Source organism: Macaca mulatta, chromosome 20, assembly GCF_049350105.2.
Source record: "Macaca mulatta isolate MMU2019108-1 chromosome 20, T2T-MMU8v2.0, whole genome shotgun sequence".
Lineage (NCBI taxonomy): Eukaryota > Metazoa > Chordata > Mammalia > Primates > Cercopithecidae > Macaca > Macaca mulatta.
In genome coordinates this window covers 30,413,480-30,438,112 of record NC_133425.1, presented here as the reverse complement: position 1 = coordinate 30,438,112, position 24,633 = coordinate 30,413,480, and the positions used below count along the sequence as shown (strand labels likewise).

The following is a 24,633-nucleotide window of genomic DNA, read 5'->3' as shown; positions in this document are numbered from 1 at the left end:
CAAGGAGGACAATTTGAGGACAAGTCCTTCACTGAAGGGTAGGCTTTTTGATTATGGTTCTGGACACACAACAAAAAAATTGCCATATCCCACTGTAGATTTAGCTATAGCTCATTTGGCCTTGGTCCTGCCACTCAAAAAATCTTCCAAGAATCCAGGAGGATTCATTCCCACCTGAGATTCAGGTGACAGGCCTGAAGATCCCGGTCCTGTCTGTGGCCCCTGAATAAGGCAAAATCCATCTCCATCACCTCTCAGTCATGGTCTGGAAAAAGTTCTGTCCACACAGGGACCCTCAGGAAAAAACATCCATCTGTGCCTCTGGATGTAGAACTGCCAACACTGACTGGAATGGGAATCCTGAAGTGGCACTGAAACTTTGCTCCAGTTTCATGCAGCCACAGGTCAGGAAATTTGCTCAACCTGGGACCTGCCTGAAAGCACACATCTGTGCCCCTGGAGCTAGACTTGCTGACATTAGTCTCACTGTGAATCTTAAAGCAGCCCTGTAAGTTTGGCTCTACTTTCTGTCAGCCAGGGTCTGGGAGCAGTTCTGCTCAATGAGAAACCTAGAAGGAGACAAGCCGTGGGCCCAGGGCCCATATCCTGTAGCAGCCCTGTGAATCAGTTCCAGACCCATTCAGCTGTGATCAGGGGTCAGTCATGTCTATCAGTGACTTGTTCAATGACTGGACGAAAGCACTCCCAGAGACTCAGCAGGAGCCACACCTGTCCACATCTATTCTATCAGCACCCTGACTCTGTAGAAACAACCGCAACTCCTTATCTAAGAACCAGCCACAATGCTCAAGATCCTGAAGAAGGTTGTCTTCTTAGAGAACAGACAGGATCCATGACTATCTATGTCCTGCTAATAGGTCTGTCAACCATATAATCCACTGCAGACCCAGTAGCAGTCATGTGACATGGCTCCAACACACTCAACTGCAATCTTAGTCAAAATCTCATCAGCTCAGGGTCCGAAAGAAGAAAACATTTATTTCCCAAAACTAGTCTATAATGACTGGAAGAGATGTTTGCTCCTTCACATTCAGGGAAATAAACATAAGGCTACACAGATTATGAAGAATCAGGCAAACCACCACCACCACCACCAAAGGAAACTAAAAAGCCGTAGTAATCATCTCCAAAGAAATGGAGATCTGAAAGTTGGGTAACGAAGAATTCAAAATAATCATCTTAAAGAATTTCAGTGAGATGCAAAAGAACACAGATAGATAACTAAAAAGTTTTATAATACAATATTTGAACAAAATGAGACTTTTAATAGAGAAATAGAAACCATTAAAAAGAACCAAACAGAAATCTTGGCACTAAAGTGAACATGGAAGAACTGAAAAAATGTAACAGTTTTAACAAGAGACTCAATCATGAAAAAAAAAAATCAGCAAACTCAAAGACAGGTCATTTGAAAGTAATCAATTAGAAAAAAAATGAAAGTGAGAAGGAACATATAGGCTGTATACCATAAAGTGAACAAATATACACATTTTAGGATTTTCAGAAGAAAGAAAGAGGAAAAAAAGATTATTTAAATATATAATGTCTTAAAATTCCCCAAATCTGGAAAAGGATATGAACAACCAGTTTCATAAGGCTCAAAATAACTGCGGGAAGAAGAACCTAATGAAGATTCCTTTGGGACATATTATAATTAAATTCAAAGACAAAGGCAAAATTCAAAGACAAAGCAAGAATAATGAAAGCAGCATGAGATAAGATATTATTCACATACAAGGGAAACTTTATGATGTTATCAGTAGATTTTTCAGCAGAAACCTTACAGGCCAAATAGGAGTTATACCATATATTCAAAGTGCTGAAAGAAGGAAAAAAAAAAAAAAGACAACTAAGAAGGCTATATACAACAAAGCATCTTTTAGAAATGAGAGAGATGAAGACATTTCAAGACCCCTCCCCCAAAAAAAATGTTAAGGGAATTTATCACCACTAGACCTGTCTAGAAATGCTAAAGGACTAAAGGGAATTACTCAAGTTGAAATGATGAAATGCTAACTAAATATGAAAGCATTAAAACTACTAATATCACTGGAAATGGTAAATAATGAAATTCAGAATATTCAAATATTGTAATGGTGGGTACATTTATCACTTTTAATTCTAGTATAAGAACTATAAAACAAAAGTATTTTTAAGAAGTATAGCTTTGATAATTTAATGAATACACAATATAAGAAGTTTTAAAATGTGTGAAGGAGAGGAAAACTGTAGAGTTTTCTATGTATAAAAGTTGAATTATTATCACCTTAAATTAGACTGTTATATGATGTTTATGTAAGTCTTATAACCACTGGGGAAAAAAACTGTAGTAGATACATACAATAAAAAGAGAAAGTAATCAAAGTATATAAAAACAACAAAAATAAGACAAAAAATTAACAAAACCAAAGGGAAGACAGCATAAGAGGAGAAAAGAAACAAATGAAGTATAAAATAGAAAACAAAATTACAATAGTTACCTATCAATAATTACATATAAAGAGATTAAATTATCCAATAAACAGACACTGATATAGACTGAATGTCACTTGCAAAATTTAGTTTAAAATTTAATAGCCACTATGACAGAATTAAGAAGTGGGACTTTTAAGAAGTGATTAGGCCATGAGAGCTCTGCCTGTAATGAATGTATTAATGTCCTTATCACAGCAGTGGGTTAGTCATCACAAGTGCGCATTTGTTATATGCTCTCTCCCCGTCATGCCTTTGGCTATGTTATTATGCAGCATAAAGGTCTTCACTAGATGCCAGTGTCATGTTCTCTGCCTTCCCTGCCTTCAGAATCATAAGCTAAATTAACTTGTATTCTTTATAAATCACCCATTTCCTTATAAAATACCCTGTGATATTCTGATATAGCAGTCACAAAACAAATTTAAAACAGACAAGAGAGTGGCTGAATGGATTTTTAAAAATCCAGTGACAAGATGCTTACAAGAGACTCACTTTTGATTTAAGGACAAACATAGGCTAAAAGTGAAAGAACTGGAAAGGATATTCCATACAAATGATAAACAAAAGAGTGCAGGCAGGGGTATATTTACATTAGATAAAACAGACTGACAAAATCTGTCACAAGAGACAAAGGAGTTAACTATATAATAATAGAGAGGTTAATTTGTCCAGAGGATAGAACAATTAAATAGATATATGCACAGAAAACCAAACACCGCATGTTCTCACTCATAGGTGGGAACTGAACAATGAGATCACTTGGACTCGGGAAGGGGAATATCACACACCAGGGCCTATCATGGGGAGGGGGGAGGGGGGAGGGATTGCATTGGGAGTTATACCTGATGTAAATGATGAGTTGATGGGTGCTGACGAGTTGATGGGTGCAGCACACCAACATGGCACAAGTATACATATGTAACAAACCTGCACGTTATGCACATGTATCCTAGAACTTAAAAGTATAATAATAAATAAATAAATAGATAGATAGATAGATATATGCACCCAACACTGGAATACCTAAATATATAAAGCAAACATTAAGAGAACTGGAAAGAGAAATATACAGAAATACAATAAAAGAAAATGTTAGTATCCTACTTAAAATGGATAGATCACTCAAGCACAAAATTAAGAAAACAGTGCACTATAACACTACAGACTAAATATACATATATATCCCACCCAACAATATGAGAATACACATTCTTCTAAGAATACATGAAATATTCTCCAGGAGAGATCACATGTTAAACCAAAAGTAAAAAACAGTAAGTCTTTTCAAATTTATAAAGATTAAAATTATATCAAGATTTTTTTCTGATTGTACTGATATAAAACTAAAAATCAATAGCAGAAAGAAAATTGGAAACTCACAGATATGTAAATATTAAACAACACACTCCGGAAAAATCAATGGGTTAAAGAAGAAATCAAAAGAAAAATCTAAACATATCCTGAGACAAATGAAATTGGAAACACAAGAAACCAAAACTTGTGTGATGCAATCAAAACAGTTCTAATACAGAAGTTTATAAAAATAAAGTTCTACATTAAGAAAAAAAAAAAAGGCCGGGCACCGTGGCTCACGCCTGTAATCCCAACATTTTGGGAGGCCGAGGCGGGTGGATCACAAGGTCAGGAGATCGAGACCATCCTGGCTAACACGGTGAAACCCCATCTCTACTAAAAATACAAAAAAATTAGCCGGGCGTGGTAGTGAGCACCTGTAGTCCCAGCTACTCGGGAGGCTAAGGCAGGAGAATGGCGTGAACCTGGGAGGCAGAGCTTGCAGTGAGCCAAGATCGCACCACTGCACTCCAGCCTGGGTGACAGAGTGAGACTCCGTCTTAAAAAAGAAAAAAAAGAAAAAAAGAACAAAAAAGATGTTGAATAAGCAATCTAACTCAATTCCTCAAGAAACTTGAACAAGAACAAAATAATCCCAATCCCAATGTTAGCAAAATTATGGAAATAATAAGAATTAGAACAAAAAGAGACTAAATAAAGACTAGAAAGACAATAGAAAACATCAAAGAAACTGAGTTGAGTTTTTCAAAGAAAACAAAATTGAGAAACTTTTGGCCAGATTAAACAAAGGAACAAAAAGAGAGAGGACTCAAAAAATTACAAATGGGCTGTGTGCACTTGCTCATGCTTGTAATCCCAGCGCTTTGGGAGCCCAGGAGTTGGAGACCAGCCTTGGCAACATGGCGAAACCCCTCTCTCCAAAAAGTACAAAAATTAGCTGAGCATGGTGGTATGCACCGATAGTCCCAGCTACTTGGGAGATGGGAGAATCACCTGAGCCTGGGAGGATGAGGCTGCAGTGAGTCATGATCATGCCACTGCACTTTGGCCTGGGCATCCAAGTGTGACCCTGTCTCAAATAAATAAATAAATACATAATGAGTCATGACAATTGACAACACACAAATACAAAGAATAATAAGAGACTACTATGAACAATCATATGACAACAAATTGGATAACTCAGAAGAAATAGATTCTTAGTAATGAATGACTCACCAAGATTAAATCACAAAGAAACAGAAATACTGAACAGACCAATAATAAGAAAGGAGATTGAAGCAGTTATAAAAAATCCAGTGAGAAAAAGCCTATGACCAAATGACTTCATGGGTGCACGGCATCACACATTTAAAGATGAATTAATGTCCATCCTTCTCAAATTCTTCCAAAAAATTGAAGGGAAAAAACACTGCCCCTTAGTTTGCATGTAATGAAAAGTGGGTATATAAGTACATGACTGCAGAACTGCTCCTCTCAGCACACTGCCTACAGGGAAGCCTCACTCCACAGGAACAGTCATAGAGCTGCAACACTGCCAGCTCAATAAAGCTGTTTTCTTCTACCACTACCTTGCATTTGAATTCTTCCTAAATGAAGCTATGAACCTTCCCAGGATAAGCCCCAATCTGGGGGCTCACCTGCCCTGCAACAAGAGCAATTACGTAAGAAAAAGAAATAAAAGGCACTCACATCAGCAACAAAGAATTATAATTCTCTCTGCTTGCAGATTAGGTGATTTTATATACAGAAAATCCTGAAGGGTATACAAAAAGAGTTAGAGCTAATAAACTCATTCAGTAAAGCTGAGGTCACAAAATTAACATACAAAAATTAGTAGCATTTCTATATACTAACAATAAACGATCTGAGAAAAAAAGTTAAGCAAACAATCCAATTTATAATAGCATCAAAAAGTATAAAATTATTATGACTCCATTTAATAAAGGAGGTAAAAGATCTGCTTATTAAAATCCGTAAGACACTGATGAATGTAATTGAAAAAGACACAAATAAATGGAAAGACAGCCCTTGTTCATGGACTGGAAAAATTAATACTGATAAAATGTCCACACTACACAAAGTGATATACAGATACAAAGTAATCCCTATTAAAATTCCAATGTCAGTTTTCACAGAAATAAAAATAAATTCTAAAATTTATTTTATTTTATATATATTTTTTGAGACAGAGTCTCGCTGTTGCTCAGGCTGGAGTGCAGTGGCGTGCTCTTGGCTCACTGCAACCTCCACCTCCTGGGTTCAAGCAATTCTCTTGCCTCAGCCTCCTCAACAGCTGAGACTACAGGTATCCGCCACCACACCTGGCTAATTTTTGTAATTTTAGTAGAGACAGGGTTTCACCATGTTGGCCAGGCTGGTCTTAAACTCCTGGCCTCAAGTGATCCACCTGCTTCGGTCTCCCGAAGTGCTGGGATTACAGGTGTGAGCCACCACATCTGGCCTTCAAATTTCTACAAAACCACAAATGACCCCAAATAGCCAACACAATCATAAGAAATAAGAATGAAGGTAAAGGCATCACACGTCTTCATTCCAAGCTATTACAAAGCTATACCAAGAGTGAGTATTATATTGACCTAAAAAGACACATAGACCAATGGAACAGAACAAGGAAACTAAAAATAACCCCATGTGTATACAGTTAGCAATCTTTGACAAGGGCACCAAGATACACAAAGGGAAAAGTATGGTCTTTTCAATAAATTATACTGGAAAAGGTGGATATTTATGAGCAAAAGGACGAAATTGAACATTTATACCATATACAAAAATGAACTCAAAAAGAATTAACACTTAAATGTAAAACCAGAAATTGTGTAACTTTTAGAAGAAACACAGGGAACAAACTTTTCGACATCAGCCTTGGTACTGAATTTTTAGATTTCACACCAAAAAAGCACAACCAACAAAATCAAAAAACAAAAACAAGTGGGACTACATCAAACTAAAAAGTGTCTGCACAGCAAAGGAAACAAAGAACAACAGGAAAAGGCAACCTAAGGACTGACCTAAGGACTAGGAGAAAATATATCTGATAAGAGTTTCATATCCAAAATATGTAAGAATCTCACACAACTCAATTGCCAGTAAAAGTAAATCTGACTTAAAAGGACCTGACTAGAAATTTTTCCAGGGATGACATAAAAGTAGTAAACAGGTTTAAGAAAAGGTGCTCAACATAATTAATCATCAGGGAAATGCACATCAAACCTCAATGAGCCATCACCTCACATTTACAGAGATACCACAATGAGATATCAAATCATGAAATATCACCTCATACTGTTAGAATACCTATTATCAAAGAGAAAAGAGACCACAAATGGTGACAGTGTAGAGAAAAGAAAACGTTGTACACCGTTGGTGGAAATGTAAATTGATCCAGCCATTATGGGAAAAAGCATGGAGGCTCCTCAAAAAATTAAAAATAGAAGTACCATATGAACCTCTAATCCTACTTCTAAGTATATACCTAAAAGAAATACAATCTGGCAGGAGCAGTGGCTCACACCTGTAATCACAGCACTTTGGGAGGCCGAGGCAGGCAGATCACTTGAGGCCAGGAATTCAAGACCAAACTGGCCAACGTGGCGAAACCTCGTCTCTACTAAAAATACAAAAAAATTAGCCAGGCGGGGTGGCACAAGCAGGTAATCCCAGCTACTCGGGAGGCTGAGGCAGCAAAATCGCTTCAACCTGGGAAGTGGAGGTTGTAGTGAGCCAAGATGGCACCACTGCACTCCAGCCTGGGCAACAAAGTGAGACTCCATCTCAAAAATAAATAAATAAATAAATAAATAAATAAATAAAATAAAATCAGTTAAAGAGATATGTGCACCCCTATGTTCATAGCTGATTATTCACAATATATAGTGGAATATTATTCAGCATAATGAAGAAGGTAATCCTGCCATTTCTGACAACATGGATGAATGAACCAGGTAGACACTATGGTAACTGAGTAAGAGAAATACAAATACTGTATAATATCAGTTATTTGTGGAATCTAAAAAAAGTTGAGCTCATAGAAGTAAAGTATAGAATGGGTCCCAACAGCTGACAGGTGGTAAAACTGGGGAGATACTGGTCAAAGAGTACAAACTTTCATTTAAAAGATAAATTCTGGGGATCTAATGTACAGCATTGTGAATATAGTTTACAATACTCATATATATTTAAGATTTGCTAACACAGTAGATCTTTAATGTTCTCTCCACAAAAAACCTGGCAACTGTGAGATGATTAATATGTTAATTAATTTCATTGTATTAATCAATACACACTGTATACATAGATAAAATCAAATGATCAGGATGGACCTCTCAAATATATATAATTTACAAGTGTGGGGAAAAAATCCACATGAAAGAAGGAAGGAAAAGAAAAAAGAAAAGGAAAAGAAAGAAAACAAACATAAAGAACACATTCTCATTAAGCTTCCCGCTTAACCAGACAAAATTATAAAATGTTATGAATATATAAGGTAAGAGTTGAAAGTTTACTATATACTGAACAATGTTCTCAGCTCCCCATAGACATTTATTTACTTAAGAATTCTACATAGTATTATATTAAATGATTTTAAATCTGTGGAATTTGTGCATACAGATATTATATTTCTAATCTTAGTTTAGACTAGGAAAGATGAAAAGTTGAAGTGAAATACAGGATCAGATTTTTTTTTATATTTAGGAAGATGTTTTGCACTGTGATGAATTACTGAGTCTCAATTTTTGTAGGATCATCTTGGAAACCACCATAGGATTAGAAATTAATATACCAGAAAATATGTGGCATCTATCCACAGAATTCCTGGGACTTTTGAAAAAAATCCTACTGTCCATCACTCATCTCACACATTTCTGACATGACGCAAAACCAGAACTTTAAAAGGGGTTCCACATAGAGGTAGAAACATGCCCAGACTTTCCCAGAGCCCCCAAATCAATGCAAGGGCAGTCAGATCACACAGGCCCTCATAGGCCAAGGGGAGCACTTTGGCTGTCACTGTGAATATGATGGTGGATCACAGAAGGGGAAGGAGAATCATCAGATAATTTAAGAACATGAGACAGAAGATGTCCCTCTGTGACAGCAAGAGAAAGAAATAAACCCAGGTGTCTCAAAAATCATTTCCATTGGAGAACTTCCCAATCCACACTCCAAGGTCTGGTTCTTTCTTGACCGCTGGACCTCTCACTCATGTCATCTACTTCATCTGCTCCCACCTACCTGGCTGGATGGCTACTGTCTCCTCACTCTTCACATTCCAGGCCTCTTTCCTTTGCTCCAAAAAGGTGATCAGGTCCGGCTTAGAGACAGCGAGACCTGTTTTATTAGAAAAAGTCACATGACTCTTGCTGGGAGTTCTTTAATTGCCAGCTCAGTAGGATACTCAGTAAAGAGGGAACATTATAGAGGATCCTAGAAAATTACTTCCCCAAACACTGTTTCCTGTCAGCTTCTTTACAATATTTAGGAAGCATTTTAAACAAAGGAATCCTGAGCTTCACTTCCAAGTATGACTAAATCAAAAATAAGGAGAAGGAATTGGATTTTAAAGTGTGGGCAATCATAGTTTATGTCACTCCATTTCTAGAATCACCACTAAACTACAGTGAAGCTTCGACATCATCTTAAGAAAGAAGGCAAATGTCAAGATCAAACATTAGGAAGTCTTTTCTATAACAAACCCACAATTTTTTTTTTCCTGGAAGCAGGAACCTGAATTCATTCATATAAAGCATAAGCTCCCAAGTGACATTCTACAAAGGACAGAAATAAAATCCTTAGTTATTAGATGTTAGATATTCCAAAGGCAAGTTATCCTCACCCAGAGAGACCAGGTTTCTGTAGTTCTCTAACATCACATCCCCATATAAAAGCTTCTGATCTGAGTCCAGGTGTTCCCACTCCTCCTGAGAGAATTCTATGGCAACATCCCTGAATGTCAACAGTCCCTGAAATAAAAATAAACAGCACATTGACCATGTGGCCATGGGCAGAGTTCATCATTTGACAAACCAAGATGAAATAAGAGAGCTAAGAAAACTGACTCTGATTTATATGAGTGACCTGAAATATTCAATAAGACACTTTCAAACATAATAATATTTTCTAATGTATTCTCTAACTCTGTGGAAAGAGAATGATATAAGATCCACAAAACCAGTGTAGATATTATGCCTATATAGAATATAGAGTATAAAACTAAGGCATCAAGGCCAGGTGCGGTGGCTCATACCTGTAATCTCAACACTTTGGGATGCTGAGGTGGGTGGATCACCTGAAGTTCGAGACTAGCCTGGTCAACATGATGAAACCCTATCTCTACTAAAAATACAAAACATTAGCTGGGCGTGGTGGCACAAGCCTGTAATCCCAGCTACTCAGGAACCCGAGGCAGGAGAATCGCTTGAACCAGGAGGCGGAGGTTGCAGTGAGCCAAGATTGCGCCACTGAACTCCAGCCTGAGCAACAAGAGCAAAATTCCGTCTCAAAAAACAAAAACAAACAAAAAACTAAGGCATCAACATAGGAATATACACTTTTGAGTCTATATTTACATCATCCACAATCAGTTGTGTATAATTCTCAGGTGGAAAAGTCATGGTGACTTAGAGGCATACTTCTCAAATTGTATTGTATTCAACAATAAACTGCAGAACTGGTTCAAATGCAGATTCTGATTCAGGAGATTTGGGGCTGGGGCTGGGGCTGCGTTTCTGCATTTTTTTTTTTTTTTTTTTAATTTATTTATTATTATTATACTTTAAGTTGTAGGGTACATGTGCATAACGTGCAGGTTTGTTACATATGTATACTTGTGCCATGTTGCTGTGCTGCACCCATCAACTCGTCATTTACATCAGGTATAACTCCCAATGCAATTCCTCCCCCCTCCCCCCTCCCCATGATAGGCCCCGGTGTGTTCTGCATTTTTAACAAGCTCATCAGTGATGCCAATGCCTCAGGTCCAGAGGCCACACTTCTGAACAGCAGAGAGGTAAACACTGAGGGAAGAATGCAGGGATGATGTGGAATTGAGAGTTTTATGAAATTTACAGGTTATAACATAATAGCAAGAATAGTAGAATCCTTTTTGAACATTTACTATTTCCTAGATGTCATCCTAGCAGTTTTTCATGTATTGATAAAACCATAAAAATAATCTATGTGAGAAATAATACTATTCTTCCTCTTTAATAAAAATGTTTTGCTAATGCTTCCCCTGTCTCAAGCCTGAAAAAAATATTTTTGCCAAATATCTAGTATATAATAGAGCTTACTTTATTTTTTATTTATTTATATTTATTTATTATTTTACCCCAGTATCTAACTTAGAATTCATTTCAAAGGGACATAACAGGCCAATATGCAGAGATAAATATAAAAGAATGTTCAGAGCAGGTGTCACAACTGAGAAGATGATGAAAACAGGAAGGCAGCAACACAAAACTAATCAAATGATGTTTATGTCATACACACACACACACATAGAAATGGTAACTATACATACATGAAAAGTGACAGAACATTTTTTAATTAAGAAATATTTTAAGTTGTGTTAAAACTATAAAACTCTTTATGGATGATGCCTTTTTCTGTTTTTTAACAAACTATGAAGACTAATATATACAATGATATAAACTAAAATAAAGAGCTTCTGTTTCTGAGTCTAGTTTTTTTCCCCCAAGTTTTTGTTTTATTTATTCTAAGTGCTGTGTTATATTTTAGAGTATTAAGACAGTAGATATATTAATTATATGTTAATTGTTGTTATCTTTCTCTGAAAATACAGAGAATAAAGGAGTGTATGCTTGTGAAATTAGTAAATTAAAAAGGAAACCTACAGAAGTGACGCTTGTTTCAGAACTTCCAGTTTCAAAAACCAGTATTTACAGTCAACAAACGTGAGAGCCTTCACTCTCCAAAGCAACCCACAAGCAAAGGGAAACTAAAAAGCAATGGGAGTCTCTGGATTAAACGAGATGGTTTATACGCATCACTCAGTAAATCCTCCCTCCTAGATACTCATTAACAACAAAGAGAAAAATAACTAGTGAAGGAATCCGGCAGAGAGCACCCGAACCAGAGGAATGAAGTTAGCATCAGCTGTAATGAGATGAACCGGTATCAGTGCTGACGCACAGATGGACCCATAATCATTATTGTGATATCAGTGGGGGAAAAAAGTAAATCATGATCCGAGTATAATAATAAAATCTGTGGAGGAACATACAGGTGGCCATATTTCTTCAAACTGGCCATGTGACCCTACTTAGAAGCCTGGGCTGAGAACCACTCAGCTAAGCATTCCTCTCAAGCTTCAATATGCATACACATCATTTGGTATTCTGGGGCCTGTGCTAAGTACTGCGATTCTGCAGGTTTGGAAAAGTTCCATGAATCGGCTTAAGACCCATTATCATTAGCACACAGCTAGAGGAAGCGGGCACAGCACAGAGTCCTTTACACCCAATACTCGAATCACAACGCAAATACTTTTCATTCACAGCGAGGACCACCAACCACTGTCCTGAAAAATCACATCCTTTGCCAGCCATTTAAAGTCTACAGAGGCTGGAGAGTACAGTAACATCTAAGTCAGCATTTGGAAAACAGCATGGATACATGCATGAAAGCAGTGTTTACTGAGCTTGTACTATGTGCTCACAGTATGCACTGTGCTAGCAACATCACATGGTGTGAGTTAAGCCACATAAACCCCTGGGATGTGAGTCCTGAGTATCCCATAATTCCCTGCAAGATTTAGATGATGGCCCAGCCTTTCTCTCTCTTCTTCTGTTTCCCTGTCACTACAAAAGCTAACTATAGACAGATGGGATGGATACGGAAAAGAAGGCTGAAGTTTAGTTCATAAGGATTTCTCACTGTAGTCTTTACATTGACTTTGTTACTACTTGCGGAGCAACTACTGGACCTGCAGGAATGGAAAAAAGGTTGCCAGGTGGGATGTCTCTAGAAGCACTGTTTCAATGAAGAAAAAAATTCAGGCCCCCATATTGTCCTTTGCTCCCATTTAACTGCTTTTGGGTTTGGGGAAATTGTGAGCACTGGCTCTGGAGAACCAGCAAGAGCAACCACTCAGGAGTCTGATCTCCAACAAACAGTTCTGTGAAGGTAGGCTCCCAGGTGGAGCCAGACCTGAACCAAGCTCAGAAGAGGGTGGATTTGGGCAGGGTTAGGGCAGACCAAGGCAAGGGGCACGGGGCAGGCCCTAGGCTTCCCATCTCTATCTTGCTGATGTAAGTCCTGTCTTTCCTAAGCCTGACTCCCAGAGTTTTTCTGATTTTAACTGTTTGTTTCATCCTTAACTATTTTGTAAATCCATTAACAAGCAATTTAGTCAAAACATGTAGGGCCTTCTGGGAAATTATGTTAAAAACCAAATCAAGAGAAAATCGATAGAAATAATAACAACTCTTCTGTCCATGGATGGCACTTTGGGTGGTGACATCAGAACTCACAATGTCAACATAAGGGCAGTGTCCCAAATCAAGCCCAAGTTCCCCATATACCTCCGTGCTTGCACAGGACCACATGATGCTGAATTTGGCCATTATCCACCTGCTCTAGACTGAAAGTTCCTGGATGGTAGGGACTATGGCTGCTACAAGTGTTGATCTAATGGCCATATGAAATGGAAGCAATTGGTTTACCTATCAGTATGAGTCTCCAGAACTCCTCTTTGTTCTTCGTCCACATAGTAGAACACTGGAGCAACTCCCATTTGGATACCAAATAAACAGATTCCTTCTGAGAGTGGAGGAACAAATCCTGGATAATACATTCCTTTCCCTCTGAGATGGAAAGAAATTAGACCCTGTTGTCAGCCTGACCTCAGTCTGCACAGGACATCACCAAATGTCTCAAGGTGCTGGTGAGGGAGTCCCTGGTGATCTTGTGCTCAGGCCCCAATAGTGATTTGGGCAGGACAGACTCAGGCCAACTCTGTGGGGCCAGGATACAAAGTGGAACTGCCCCAGTGGAGCCACAGATTCTGGAGCCAGGCATAATATTACCTATACCTGATCAGCTAACTCTTGGGTACAAGAAAGGGCAAGATTACCCTACTCCAGTAACGCAGCTCACAGGTAGCTGTAGTTTTATTCATGGCTCTGGACAGTGGTGGCCCTGCCCTCCCTTCGCTAAGATGCTGCTTTACACTAACAGATTCTGCCACCATATTCTGCTTAGACCAGAAGGCCCTCACAGAACTGCAGCAGCTCACTGGACAAGATCTGGAAAACTTGAAGGACCCCACACAAAAAGTAGGGCTTTACAAGGTCTACGTCAATCTCTCGTAATGCAGAAACTGTCCCCTGGATTTTCTATACATCCTCAGTGCAAAGTCTGGCCCTGTCTTGTGGATCCCAGGTGGAGACCAGCCTTTATGTGCAGACCCCAGACGGAATCAACCTGGCTCTGCATTCTTGGGTGTTGCTGTGAAGAGAGGAAAACTAGAGGAGACAGCCCCTCAGGAAGGCTGCTGTCACACATCCTAGAGAACCCCAGGACCTGGGTTCAACTTTTGGGGCTGCAGATTTAGGTGTTGGAGGGGCAGGGAAGTGGCATGCACCCTCCGCACATTCATGGGCATTTGGGCAAGAGGATGAAGGGAATGTTGAGATTCTCAGGCCTACTCCATGTATGTGTATGTGCCTGGTTGGTTTCCAGTCCCCATGGTCTCTATATCAGTTTCAGGTCTGAAGATGCCAGGGGCATGACAGAGCCGGAATGGCTAACTGATGCCCTGTGAACTTACTTCTGTAGAAATCTGGCCAACTGTTCTAGAAGGGATTAAAGATTCCAAATAAGCAGAGAGACCATTCTGCCTGCAGATTTTTGGGGCAATGGGCACTTTGCTGCACAACTGTGGGTTGTGACGGGAAGTCTTCGAGGGAACGTCGCCTCTAGAGTGAGGCCTGCGGCACCTTACACGTCTCAGTGTTTGGGAAATACAATTAAAAACAGAATCATCAGAAAAACAATGCACAATGGTAGAAAAGAAAGAAAACTGTTTTATGACACAATCAGACCAAATGTGAAGGACATTACATGCAATCTGCTAAGGGACTGGAAAAACAGTCACTCATGACTCACCATTAGTCCTCAATAGAAGACCTGACAGCACCATTTGTCAGATAGAGTGCATCCTAAATTCACCTGGGAACTGGGAGGCCATCTGTGTTTTTTAATTGGCCTTATTTTTCCTTAAATAAGGACAAATAAACTTCATGTCTTCGTGACAGGTAGATTTGCAACTTGGAGCCAGGGGCCTGAAGGCAGATGCCTGTTCTCCTAGAGAAACTGTGAGATATGGCTCGATCTTCTTTGCTACCTATATTTCAAATCAATGATTCCCAGTTCCTAGAGAAAGAATGTCCCGAATCAAAAAGACTGACGGCCAGGCACAGTGGCTCACGCCTGTAATCCCAGCACTTTGGGAGGCTGAGGCAGGCAGATCACCTGAAGTCAGGAGTTTGAGACCAGCCTGGACAACATGGTGAAACGCCATCTCTACTAAAAACACAAAAACTAGCCCTGCGTGGTGGCAGGCACCTATAATCCCAGCTACTTGGGAGGCTAGGCGGGAGAATCACTTGAATCCAAGAGGCACCACTGCACTCCAGCCTGGTCGACACAGCAAGACTCCAAAAACAACAACAACAACAAAGACTGACAAGAGACAAAAGATCTGTTTAGCTGTTACAATGATTTAGATATACTTCCAAAAGGCAGAAAAAAATTTACATATAAAACTCTCTAAAGTAAATGATTCAAGAAAAGGAAGGAGAGAAACATGTCTTCCCTTATTTTCAAGAAGGGTTAAGTCATATATTTTTAATTTGTACTTGTTCTCACAACTGCAAGATCTAGGGCCACAATCTTGAATTCATGGACATCTGAATTCCAGCAGGCGCTGGATTCAGGCACCTGAGGATTGGGCTTGGACACGCCGCGTGCACGTAAAAAAGGGTTTGTGGATCAGGCATGGTGGCTCACACCTGTAATCCCAGCACTTTGGGAGGCGGGTGGATCACTTGAGCCCAGGAGTTTGTGACGAGCCTGGGCAACATAGTGAGACTCTCCCTGTCTCTACAAAAATTACAAAAATTAGCCAGGTGTCAGGAGGCACACGCCTCTAGTCCCAGCGATTTGGGAGTCTGAGGTGGGAGGATCACCTGAACCCAGGGAAGTCAAGGTTGCATGATCATGCCACTGCACTCCAGCCTGGGCGACAGAGTGAGACCCTGTCAGGGTCTGTGGGGAAGTTAAAAGGCAGAAAGGAAGGTGCTACTAAGAACTCTCGAGTAGGGGGCAGTGCAGAATTGGTGGAAGGACTGGTTTGTGCTACAGATACTGGCCTAGACGGGGCTCTGACTTATTCCTGTGTGCATGCAGGCAGATGAGACTATGATTGGGTGGTCCACAAGCCTAGGTTGATGGAGGGACTAGGTTGCTGCTGCAGTTTCAGGGTCTGGGGACAAGGATGAGCCAGGAGTCCTTTAGGCACTTGTATGGGAATTTTGGCAGGAAACTCTGGGAGCAAAGGTGCTACGGGCACAATTCCTGAGGGCCAAGTCTTGTCCTGAAAGGGGCGTGGCCACGTCAGTGCCTAGTGGGTGTGTTCAGAGTGGGTGGGAATTATATGGTAGCAGCACAGTGGGGGCGGGGTCTGTTCTCAGAACTTCTACCCTTTCTATCCTCAGTCGCCTCTCTCCCTGGGAGGAGATGTGCAATAACAGGACAATGTGTAGGGTGACACCCTGTGTGCAGGAGAATAGAGCCTCCCTTCCGGGAGACACCCAGAGTCTCTCTCCAGCCCAGGTCCCTGTGCTATCTTTTTTCCGACAATAAATGTGTGGAGTTTGCTGAACACCAGCCAATTCTCCAACACCAACTGGTTGTCCAACAACTCAGTTCTGACACCACCCAGAGGCAGCACAGACCCCACAAGTTCAGACTTCAGTGCCACAACACTGCCCCCTCTACAGACGTCAGTCACAATTCCCCAGGGTCCATCTATACTTCTGAGCTACTGCCTGAAAGTTAGGGCCTCCCATAATACGCTACTCAAGTTCATTAATTTTATACAAGGACTCACAGAACTCAGCAAAGACTGTAATTGCACTGGCCAGTTTATTATAAAACATACAACTCAGCCTAATGGAAGAGATGTGTAGGGCAAGAGAAAGGAGTGGGGAAAAGATGGGGTTGGTAGTTAACCCTGGGAAGCAGCTGTGATGAAAGAAATCCCCCTTTCTTTGTGTTCTGCAAGAGCAGCTTACTGCAAAGAATCCTCTTCCCGTTATGACTTAGTAGATGTTCCCTGTTTTAGGTATCACAAAGCCACAGACTCTCCTGTTTCATTTTTTCCCCCCTCATAAGCAATTAAATAGTTTTGTCTTCCGTGATCAAAACAAAATACGTGTTAACCAAGCTTGCTGAAGTTTCTCCCCTTCTCCAGGTCCCTGAGCTTTGTCCCACCCACAGCCTGAGCCAACATTCAACCCCTCTTTATGCCCCTCCCAAGAACAGGCCGACTTCAGGGTGAAACATTCTCTGATCAGGGATCTGATTTTGCCCCAGAGTCGTGCCCTTCCCCTCCCACCTTTAATCATGTTTGCTCCTCCCTATGAAAGAAAGGCCTTTTCTGCTTCAACTGTGAGATCCACAAATACCTTACAGTTGGTGCTTTCCTCCTCTTGCCATACTCCTTTAGAATTAAGGAACTTCTTACCTATATCCAGATGTTTTATTTGACAAAGTCAAGAAACAGCTCCAGGACACTAACAATTCCACCCTCAGAAAGAGCTTCCCAGTCTCCCTTCCAGCCCAACCTCCACCACATCAGCCTGTGAATCCCCTGCTTTCCAGAACTCTGCAGCTTCTCCCAGTACAAAGGGCTCCCTCCACGGCTGCTGTAAACCTCAGGGACACCTGAAGGGGGCGCTCCCCAAGAAGGACTAACTGGGCCTTCAATGACCTCCTTTTGCAGGCTCAAGTAAGACTGAGGTCTTCTATGCCTTATCAGGGTTATTCCACAGGCCCGCTTCTCACTTCGCAGGCTCTGTCTCTCAGGTCCATCAAGGTGGGGTGCCTTCTTCCCATCTCATCAGCTCTCCACAAGCATCCAGCGAGCTCTAAAACCTACCCCAGGATAACAAACGTCAGGCCTTCTTCCACTCTCCTGGCACTGCACGCCTTCTGGGGAGTGCTGCCAATCCTACTTCAAGTGAAGGGACAGGGGCAGGTGCCCAGCCAGTTAGATGTTCAGTGACCTAACAGGTTTCAGGAAAACAGCATAAATCACTCAAACACCGTTTTTATAGAAAGGAAGGAAACGGTAAGGCACTTACACTTTATACTTCAACAGGTAAGGCCACAATACCTCTTTCGGGCACGAAACATGTCATTTAATTATTTCCATAACAGCAGAAAATTTAGTATCTGTGAACACTTCTAGGAGGTGCCAAGTTCTGTCTCATAAAATCTGGCATTAAACTCGGACATCCAGTTAGCAGTAGAATATGGAACAGAGATATCCACTGTCACAAATCCTCCACTGCAAAAGAGAGGCCCTGACGTTTTAATGAATGTTTGTAATTGACCAATTAATCCAGCACACTTTCTGTGGAAATGTATTCGTTTTCTACAGCCATAGTGGAAGAGAGATTGCCCGTTTCTTTTCCCCAGCAGCATTTCCAAGCTAAGCCCTGGGATTTTGAAATCGCCGCTTCAGAGGACCCTAAACCACAAACCACGGCGGCAGGCTTCCCATTTCACCAATCGCTGTTTGCCCAAATAAACCCTTCCACGCTTTAAGGGTAAGTCCCTTTAATTTGTAAGAGGAAAAAGGAGACTGGGACACCATGGGGCACAGTATCTTCCCACACACGAATCACACACCGACCCGGGGTTTCCCCTGAGACCCTCACGTTTTCACCGCACAATCTGAGGAGACGCGGGGCTGCAGCACAGAGCTGCCCAAAGACGGCTCCTGCCAGGGCCAGGTCGCTCTGCGGCGTCGGGACCGGACAGGACGCACGGGGTCCCGGCTGCCGACCCGGCCGCCATCTTGCGGCGGAGGAAACCAAGGGCCGAGTTGCGCCCGCGGGGACCCGGGGCCCACACCACGGAGCTGACCTTGGGGAGGCCCGGGTGCCCCCAAAGCGGGTTCCCGCCGCTTCCGACCGCCCCTCTCACTCCTCTGGGGACCCCCGACCTGGCACATTCACCATTTCCCAGCTTCCGGGATGTCCTGGCGTCTTAGCTACGGAGCTCCCAGTGCCTGCAGGTCACAGAGCAACAGAGGTTCCGTCTGTTCTCAGAACGCGAAGCTGCCTGGGCCTCCCAGGTGGAAGGACTCGGAACCCTGGTGAAGTGACCCAGCTCTCACTGCAGTCAACAAAGGCCCCCGCCAAATCCCAGAAGCAGCCCCTGGTCTCCGGCTGCTCCCGATTGGACGATTTCCACTCCAACGCCACTGATTGGGTAAAGCTCCAGGCCTCGCCCCCTCATTAGTTCTGTTTTTGAATGGGAGACAGGCATTGAGGTGGGGCCGCCTGCTGAGAGTATTACAGCTAATTTAAGGGGTGAGCTGGGACTTGAAATGCACTTGCTTTCCCGTACCTGGTTTTGCTTGTATAAGGCATCTTATTATCTAATTAGGTTTAAGAAGGAGGGCATTTGGACACCTTTAAAACAACTTTTTAACCGTTCTAATAACACAAGAAAGACCTTCATCCCATCCCTTAGCCCCTCTCATCGCACGGTACCCCACTGCTCAGGACATAACTGTGGGACTGCAGAGGGAACTGCTGGGGTTTGGGGGAGCACGCAGGAGGCTTCAATGGCCAAGGTAATGGAGGCTTCCCTTGGCTGTCACTTAAAATCTCGGGGTCAGGGAAACTAATGGACATGAGGATTGTAATTTTTTTTTTCTTCTCTGAATTTGCAAGAAATAAAGGACGATCCAAGCGTCCCAAAAGGCATTCAATTATACATGAGGCCGAGGGCCTCCCTGCTCTGGAGAGGGATGGCCTGGCATCAGCCACCAGCTGTAGTGAGCTGAGATGGTGCCACTGCAATGAGCCTTAAACTTCCCTCTTGTAGACAGGCCGCCTCCACACACCCGTTTCTCACATCGCAGGCTCTATCCCTACGGTCCATCAAGGCGGGCTGCCTTCTTCCCATGTCATTAGCTCTCCACAAGCGTCTAGTGAGCTCTAAAACCTACCACAGGATGGCAAACGTCAGACCCTCCTCCACTCTCCCAGCACTGCACGCCTTCTGGGGAGTGCTGCCAACCTCACTTCAACTGAAGGGACAGGAGCAGGTGCCCAGATGCTCAGTGACCTAACAGGTCCACCGTGCCCAGGGCCTGACCCCACAGCCTAGCACCCATCCCCCACCCGCCCTGCACTCCAGACTTTTTCCTCCAATGACAGGGGATGTTCACCTGTGCCACAATCCCATGAGTCTAGTGAGTGGGCCAGGCAAATCCCAGCTGAGTGCCTGTGACTCCACCCTCTTACCTCCCACTCAGATGGCATTATAAGCATAACCTTGAATATGAGCTAATTTATACATATGCCTCTCCTGGTAACCTGCGGGACAACAGCCCTCACAATCCAGAGGCTGGGGAAGCAGGTTTCAAAACCTCACTTCATTCCGATGTGAAATGAAGACATGATGGTTTAAAAATGAGAAAAAGTTCCTGAGAAGCTGTGGGAGTGCTTCACTTGCCAGCTCATGCCCACTCCCTCTGAAACAAGGTGTCTGGTGACACCATATCCATAAGCAGCTCTCTGCAAAGCCCTACATAGCGGTCACAGCCAGACAGACTCCCTCAGGCTCACAGGGCAGCCATGTCCTCCCCCAGTCCAGGCTCCCACAGCAGGCACAGACAGGGGCAGAGAGGCAGCAGCCATGGCCCGTGGGGTCCCCTGCCACCCTCAGAGCTAGTCTCTGCAGCAGGTGCTGTGTGGTAAGCAGTGGGGCTCCACAGAGAGGTGACAAGCCCTCCTGTGTCTGTAACCTTTCCCCAGGATCCATGTCAACCCTGGTTCCCCACGCTCCTTACCAACCCCACCCTCCCTGTGTCAGACAGCTCGGGTTAAAATGAGGAGAATGATACATTCCCACTGTAGATCCCAAGGTTCTGTCCATCTGGGGTACAGGGAGTAGGGAGGCCAGTCAGAGCCTGTGGCAGCACCGCCTGCTGGGCCTGACGGCAGACAGGCCAGGGCTGGGCACAGGGACATCTGGGGGACCACCACTGACAAACCTGTCCCTCTCAGCCTGGAGCTATGGCCAGGCCAATCATGACTAATAAAACCACTGCAGCCTTCATCCTGCCACAAAACTAAAGTGCACCCCAACCCCCAGCCCTGCCACAAAGCTCTGGCTCCCCATCCTTTTTGGCTTAAAACTTAGACATTAAGCCAGGTTGGGCCTGGGAGTTGTGGCAGTAAAAGCAGCAGCCATAACATCAACGATGCAAATGAGCTGAGCAATCTCATCTGCATGTCATCCACTCAACTGCCTCAGGGCGATGTACAGGCTGGGAGGGAGAGATCAATACTCGTGGCCATGGACACACTCCACACCCCTGATGTAAGATGGGGAGGCTGAGGGGAATATGGGGAGCCTGAGGGGCCCCACAGCTGGGAACTGAGGACCGTACATGCCATTCACAGGTCTTCAATTAGGCCTTTGCATCGTATATTCACTGAATCAGTGCAAAAGAATCTTTTAGGGGGGCATGCAGGCTGGGGTCCCAGGAGGATGGTGGGGGTGGAACACGGAAGAGGGGCTCACTTCCTCTAATCTGCGAGCATGCCCCCTTCTCCTGGAGTCTGCATCTGTAACATCAGGGTCCCTGACTATCTCTCTCTCTCGATCCCTGCAAGCTCGAGGAAAAAGGATCCTTGGCAGCCACAGGGCTGGGAGCTCAGTTCCTCTGGCCCCGCTGGCTCAGACTCAGTGGCCATAGGGTCCCCAGCCCTAGCTCTGTTTTTTTTTTGTTTTTTTTTTTGAGGCAGGATCTCATTCTATCACCCAGGCTGGAGTGCAGTGGCACAATCATGGCTCACTGCAGCCTGGACCTCTCAGGCCCAAGCGATCCCCCCACCTCAGCCTACTGAGTAGCTGGGACTACAGGTCGCGCCACCACAGCAGGCCAATTTTTGCTTTTTGTAAATGGGGTTTCGTCATGTTTCCTAGGCCGGTCTCCAACTCTTGAGCTCAAGTGATCCACCTACCTCGACCTCCCAGAATGCCCTTTCCCTGTTTTTCTGGACTCCTGGAACTAGTGGTGCTGCACCACCTCTGCTTTCAGATTCTCCTAGTCTTCTGGGGCAGTACAAGGTGGGAGAGGAGGTAGGTGTCAGACTGGGCCAGGGCCCTGGGCTCCCCTCTAGGCTGGTTAAACTCCCACTTGGGACAGATCAAGCTCCGTGCCATATTCAGTGAGACGCGTGGAACAAGTACTTCCCTCCCAAAAGCAGAAAGATCCCTGATTGCTGACAGTCAGGATTCCATGCACTTGACTTGGCCTGGGGCCCGGCTGCCTCTCACCCTCACACCCAGTTCCAGTCGCTGTACTCTGTGGCCTCCCTGCCACCAGATTAGGTGTAGACAGTGGGCATGGGACAGGGTTGCTGACACCCCTGGCTGACCAAACCCCTTTCCCACACTGAGGGGAGAAAAGGCAGGAGGTTAGGGGCTCCCAAAGGCAGCACTGCTTGTGACAGCACCGCGGGAGTCCTTAGGGCCTGCTCCTAAGGCACACTTTGCACTGGAACCAGAGGCAGCCGGGGAAGGAATAAAGCCACTCCTTAGGAACTGAAATGCAAGATCACCAAGATACATTGTTAAATGAAGTAAACAATAATAACCTTCATCCATGGCATGCCACAATTCCAAAGAAAAAAAAAGAGGGGGAAAAAGATCACATGGAGTATTTCTGGAAGGATTCACAAAGAACTTCTCATCACTGGCTACACTTTTCAATTTTGAGCCATGTCAGCCTATTACATATCTTAAAAAACTACAGGCCAACTTATAAGTAGGGAGCCATGGAGGGGCCTCAGCTGAGAAGAATGAAGAGGATGTCACTGATGACCTGGAGCTGCTCCAAGACGCTGGCCATGCTGGGGGCTGTGAACTGACGGGCCGTGGGGGGATGAGCTGTGAGTGAGGCTCATCTTACCCAGGCTGGGTGGGGGCCCAGCTCCACCCAGGAATATACCTGGAGGGGCAGGATGCTGGCACTGCAGCCCAACGGTATCTCCCATTCACGGTGCGCTGCTGGGCCACAGCCTGCTGGGCCGGGCACTTGGGGTTCTCAGAGCTTTGCTTCTCGTGGCTCTTACTCAAAAACAGGAGAGAGAGCAGAGGCAAGAAAGGACTAGCTGCCCACAACCTACAGGCGCATCTCAACCCGCCGGCCCGGCCACAGCCCACCTGGGCCTTATAGATGGCATCAGATTCCTTCTCCTGCTGCAAGCCCGACCAGAACTCAGCTTTGCTCTCACAGACCCAAGCAACAAGGTGGTGGCTGCCAGATCTCCCCAGACAGGAAGAAGACAGCCAGAGTATGGAGGTGGAGGAGAAGGGGTCCACATTCAGACCAGGACTCTCAACAGAGACAGGAATGCCACTGGCTTCTGGAAAAGAGTTACTTGTGGTGTGGGAAATTTAACATGGTCAACTCCTAAGCACTAAAAACCAGCAGCACTAACACTCAGGGACTGTGACCTTCACAACCCACCCAGCAACTTCCAAACCCTCCTTAGGAGAACAGCACAGCTCAGCTGGGTCGCTGGTTTCACGGCTCACTAACTTACAACCAACACAAAGCTCCAGATTCTGCATCTGGGAGCCTGATAGCAGGTGGGTGGGGGATGGGAAAGGGGCTCTAGTGAGTGTGGCCAGAACAAGCTCTTCTTCACTGTCCAGAGCTTCTCTCTTCAACGACCCAACCCTAGAACAACCCGGGCTGCCGATTGCCTGTAGCAGGGTGCAGCTGGCTGTAGCCCCAGCCTCAAAGGGCTGCTCCTCAACTATGCTCCACGAAGGCGTCCACCAGCTCCTGGCACAGGCGACAGAACCTATGCCTATGAGTGCAGGGGAAGCTGGCATGGGAGCACTCCTCTGGCAGCTCCTTGTGGGGCACAGGCAGGGAGCTGAGGTCGGGGCAGTGGGCTCAGCAGGTAGAGACTATAGTGGCACCTGTCGTTGCCGGTGATGCCCTTGCCCTCAACCGAGAAGAGCTCCGCCTCCGCGTCGCAGTGGTTGAGCGTGCAGTGGCGCAGGGTCTTGAGCAGTCAACTCATGCTCCAGCAGATCCAGGCAACACGGGGGCCACACCATTGTCTTGCAAAGTCAGTGGAGCCACAGATGACACTCTGCTCCTGGTCCCACTCCAGGATGCCAGGGATGAGGACTGGAACCTGACCCAGTAGCCGCGGTCATCCACCTCTGCCGTGTCCAGCGTGTACAGACCCTCCATGTCCACTGCATTGTGCCAGTGCTAACCGTTCAGGTCATTGGTGAACGCTATGGAGGCTGCCACGTCCCCAGCAAAGTCCTTGTAGTGGCCACTAACAACAAAGCCCAGGCTGAAGATGACGCGGCTCCACATGAACATCTGCAGCTTGGTCTCCTCACTGGGGCTGATGGCCATGACGATGCCTCCCTGACCGACGCCCCATGTGGCTGCCACTCCGAAGTTGCTGTGTACCTGGGAGGGACCGAGGCTGGGAG

General features: G+C 44.2%; 2 protein-coding genes across 12 annotated transcripts in view; both read right to left on the bottom strand.

The window, feature by feature from the left end:
* LOC714758 (KRAB domain-containing protein 5) overlaps positions 1–19,271 on the bottom strand; it is a 50,370-nt gene extending 31,099 nt beyond the window's left edge. For 2 of the 11 annotated variants that reach the window (XM_077986029.1, XM_077986022.1), the window contains exons 1-3: positions 19,101–19,271; positions 9,668–9,794; positions 9,067–9,162 (exon numbers count right to left, since the gene is read on the bottom strand). In XM_077986029.1, the coding sequence (XP_077842155.1) occupies positions 9,067–9,162; positions 9,668–9,794; positions 19,101–19,103 (226 nt within the window). In that variant the 5' untranslated portion in view covers positions 19,104–19,271. Of the gene's footprint in view, positions 1–9,066; positions 9,163–9,667; positions 9,795–13,517; positions 13,659–18,016 lie in introns of all 11 variants that reach the window. The other 9 variants (XM_077986030.1, XM_077986024.1, XM_077986023.1 and 6 more) reach the window with 9 other exon arrangements.
* LOC144338016 (uncharacterized) overlaps positions 16,980–24,633 on the bottom strand; it is a 15,207-nt gene continuing 7,553 nt past the window's right edge. The window contains exon 5 of the mRNA XM_077986031.1: positions 16,980–24,626. Within this exon, the coding sequence (XP_077842157.1) occupies positions 24,534–24,626 (93 nt within the window). The 3' untranslated portion in view covers positions 16,980–24,533. The remainder of the gene's footprint in view (positions 24,627–24,633) is intronic.